At 40.4% G+C, this 4,422-nt stretch overlaps 1 protein-coding gene across 1 annotated transcript; it reads left to right on the forward strand.

Moving 5' to 3' along the window:
• The first annotated feature begins 3,263 nt into the window (after positions 1–3,263).
• LOC138384071 (olfactory receptor 51A7-like) lies at positions 3,264–4,208 on the forward strand. The gene has a single exon (XM_069469338.1). It carries the CDS (start codon positions 3,264–3,266, stop codon positions 4,206–4,208), a length of 945 nt encoding a protein of 314 aa, XP_069325439.1.
• Positions 4,209–4,422: the final 214 nt, after the last annotated feature.

A 4,422-nucleotide genomic window follows, 5' to 3' on the forward strand; every position in this document is an offset into this window, starting at 1 on the left:
GGCTCCACATATTAGTAAACCTTCAGAAATATCAAGCCAACAAGAACTATGCACTAAAATCAGGCTGCTGGTTCATTGGCTTCTTTTCTCAAATCCTCTGCCTCCCTAACTTGATGATAGGTCCTCACCTTCAGCACATCCTCTCTTGTATTGACCTGAAGTCATCATTGTTGGCTTATGTATGCAGTACACTTTGTTTTGGGTCAAGGATGTTTTGTTGTATCTTATTTTCTGTTCTCTTTGGCTGAAAATCATTTGTCCTGATCAAACATGCCATGAGAATTATACCTTTTATTTATTTCCAGTTTTCACAGTAGTGGGCTGAATAAAAATCGATGTCCTCTTCTAAACTTGAGGACTCATGATACCAGGCATTCCTTTCTGGTTAAGATTAAGTGCCTTAGGGGGCCAATAAATATGAAGGGACAGAATATAAGACAACGAAGAAAGGAAGAGTCTATGATAAATTTTAGAGCTTGTAACCTACCTAAAGCCATTCACTTTAAAAATAAATTTAGACATTGCGATGAACAAACAGAGCACAGCTGCATGCAGGATTATACCTCAGATCTGCCTGGTCTACCTGTGTGGTAGCCTTATGGTGAGGTCTTTAAAGGCATACACTAAATCTCAGGTAGAGCCACAGCTGGACATAGGCTGACTTTACCAATGTCTGAGACTGGCTGTCCCTAAAGCCTGCACCAGATGTGGAAATGGGATTACAAGAATTAAAGGCATGACCATCAATCAGAGCCTCCTGTATGCATTCTCTTAGGAGAGCCTCTTATTAACTGAGATGAAATAAATAGAGTCATTATTCCCAGGGGACTAGGTGTCTGTTAATTCTCAGGAGGACATTCCTATGCTAAAGAAGAAAGAATAAGAGACTATAAAATACAGATGTGGATTCTCAACAGCATGCTAGAACAGAGAAACTGCAGATGCTGTAGAATTTGAAGCCTTTCCATACTCTATCTGGAACAAGGCAGCCAGAAGCCCGGTAGGTGTCATGGAGCTCATATTTAATTTCCCTACTATGATTTTGTCTTTCCCAATGAAAGTACTGCAGTTTATAGAGATCAACTCTATGTCTTTCAGAGAGCTAGAGGTAAAAATTCCTATGGGTTGTCCTACCTAAGGCTCAAACTATATTTTGGTCAGGGTTTATGGCTAAAAAATTTAGGATCCATATGTGGGATGGGGTACTTATTTGTATTTGCATGATGAATACACTTGGAAAAACAAAGTTGTCAACAATAACTCATTTATTCAATCACATGAGGTAGGTTAGGAACTTTTCAAGAAGGTCCTCAGAGTGGAACCTTGGAAATAGTTTATTTTGAGGGGACTCACTGAACAGGGATGTACAATGTATCATTTTTCTCCATTTGTCTGAATCCCACTCCTCTGACAAGGACAGAGTGTACTGGTAGGGCTTTTTGTGGTCTATAGCTCTTAAAAGGAGCATTATCCATGTTGTCAGTGATGCTGGCACCAGGAGCATGAGCAGGATCAAATCCAAATACCAGAGATAAGAGCTTGCATTGGTCACAGATCTGAAGGGAAGACACAGAGAAGCCAAAAGCTCTGGGAAGGGAATCTAAGAACAGGGAGAGAAGTGAAAGAGCTGTGACCATTCTGAGCAAGGCCAGTAGCAACTGCAAGGAGAGGTTGTGATTGCTTTAAGCACATCCAAATGGCGGCTGTGGTGTGTGGTATGTGGCAAGGGAGCATTAACCACATTTGAAAGGCTGAGACAAAACGGACACTCAATTCTGTGAGTAGGAAATATGTTCTCCCCATCAGCCTTATCACTTCTCTGCCCCCTATGACATGTCCATACATACCACTAAAGCTCCTCCATAACTCCTAACTCAGATCAACTTGAGGCAAAAGTCCTTTCAAAATACTGGCAGTAGAAAGAAAATCCAGCTACTGTTTCCCTTCTCCTTCATACCTTTCTGTGTCCACCCATCACCTTCTAATTTCTTCCATCTGGATGCAACCTCCTCTTTACCCCTGCCAAGAAATGCTCAGAGACTTTCCATGAAAGGACAAAGGCTCATGCATAGCCATTTGTTTTCACAGCTTACAATGATCTTCCTGCTGGTGCCCGGTCACTTCAGTAATAACAGCTGGTGTCAGAGTGTCCTCTGCTCCCTGAGGCGCTGCACTCACTCACACTGCCCTGCCTCGGGCTACTGTCCGATCTGATAAGTGGTGTTTGGTACTGGAGATCAGCTGAGGTTTGGGGCCTGTGGTTCTGGGAGTGATGCTCAGTGAGACAGTTGAGATGAGGAGAGAATTAAAATAATATAGAAAGGTACAGAGAGTAGCACCTGTGCTTGCACAATTCTGGTGGGCAAATTTAAATATTTGTGTGTTTGTTTCATGTGTTTTTGTTTTTTGAATGAAAAAATAAAAAATTGCTCTTCAATTTAAAGTTCCTATTGACTCATAGTCCAGTCCCATGATACTCATTTATACAACCATGAATGTGTGCATGTGTGCATGTGTGCGTGTGTGTGTGTGTGTGTACATGCTTGCATGCATAATTTTTAGTTTGGTGTCAACAAACTTTTTCTGTAAATGGCCATGAAAAATATTTTAAAATTTTCATAATTTTCAGGTAGGTACATATCATCTCTATTATGTATGCCTTTTCTTCCTCTCTTTTTTAAATAAAATTCTTCAAAAATATAGTAAGCCCACAGCTTGTACAAAAACAGGCAGTGGGCTGAGTCTGCCTCTGCATTGTAGTCTGCCAACCTCTGTGGTAAATCAATTTTATATTTGCACATACACACGAACGTAAGATTTAAGCCTCCTTTAATTCCTATAACTATAGTGTCTGTGTCTTATGTGAGTACATGACCATTGATCACATTCATGATATTAGACTGTAACATATTCTACTTAGTTTACTTAATGTATAAATCTTAACAGATGGTGATTTCAGAAAAAAGGTCTCAAAATTCCTTGTTTCTTATGAGCTATAAAGTTTGGAACTGTATCAGAAAATAAGGATAAATTTGAAGTATAGCATAAACGTCTTAAATGAATGCTATGAAGAAACTGTTCAAATGTACAACATTTTTTATATAGGAAAAGTTATATTACATTATTTCTTGACACCTAAGATTGAGCTATATTTAATTTAACCAACAACTGAACTTAGTTATGGTCAGTAAATAAAGAGAAGAATTTCTTTCTATTGTTGATGTTTTCTTTGACCCAGAGACAGATAAACAAGAGAGTGATTTATGATGTTTCTTCTCAATGCCTCAGAAGTTGAAGTCTCCACTTTCCTGTTGATTGGGATCCCAGGGCTTGAGCATATGCACATTTGGGTCTCCATCCCCATCTGCCTCATGTACCTCATGGCCATCCTAGGCAACTGCACCATCCTATTTGTCATCAGAACAGAGACTTCCCTGCACGAGCCAATGTATTATTTCCTGTCCATGCTGGCCCTATCTGACCTGGGCCTGTCTTTCTCCTCTCTCCCCACTATGCTGAGAATCTTTTTGTTCAACACCATGGGGATTTCTTCTGATGCATGCATTGCTCAGGAATTCTTCATCCATGGATTCACAGACATGGAGTCTTCCGTCCTCCTAATCATGTCCTTTGATCGCTTTGTAGCCATTCGCAACCCCCTGAGATATAGCTCCATCCTCACCAGCTCCAGAGTTGTGCAAATTGGGCTGGCATTTGCTATTAAAAGCATTCTCCTGGTGCTTCCCCTTCCTTTTACTTTAAAGAGACTCAGGTACTGTAATAAACGCCTACTATCTCATTCCTACTGCCTCCACCAGGATGTCATGAAGCTGGCCTGCTCTGACAATAAGGTTAACTTTTACTATGGTCTGTTTGTTGCACTCTGCATGATGTCAGACAGTGTTTTCATTGCTATTTCCTATGTGTTCATCCTGAAGACTGTGTTGGGTATTGCATCCCATGGGGAGCGGCTCAAAGCTCTCAACACCTGTGTCTCCCATATCTGTGCCGTGCTCATCTTCTACGTGCCCATCATCACCTTGGCTACCATGCATCGCTTTGCTAAGCATAAGTCCCCTTTAGCTATGATTCTGATAGCAGATGCATTCTTGCTGGTACCACCCTTGATGAATCCCATTGTGTATTGTGTAAAAACTCGGCAGATTAGAGTAAAGGTCCTGGAAAAACTGTGCCTGAAGTCTAAATGATGGGACAAAGGTGGAAGTTCCATTTTCCCTACCATAAATTGTCTTAGGAGCAGGACAGTGTTTCATCTAAATAGGAGATGGTTTCATTTACTTCATAGTTCTTAAATTAACATGAATTAATTAGTCAAGAAATTAATTCTATCCCCTTGTGTGCTGAAAAAAAGAACTTTCTCCCCCCAAAATTTATCAGTGAATTTGATGTGATTTGCAAAGG

Source organism: Eulemur rufifrons, chromosome 6, assembly GCF_041146395.1.
Source record: "Eulemur rufifrons isolate Redbay chromosome 6, OSU_ERuf_1, whole genome shotgun sequence".
Taxonomy (NCBI): domain Eukaryota; kingdom Metazoa; phylum Chordata; class Mammalia; order Primates; family Lemuridae; genus Eulemur; species Eulemur rufifrons.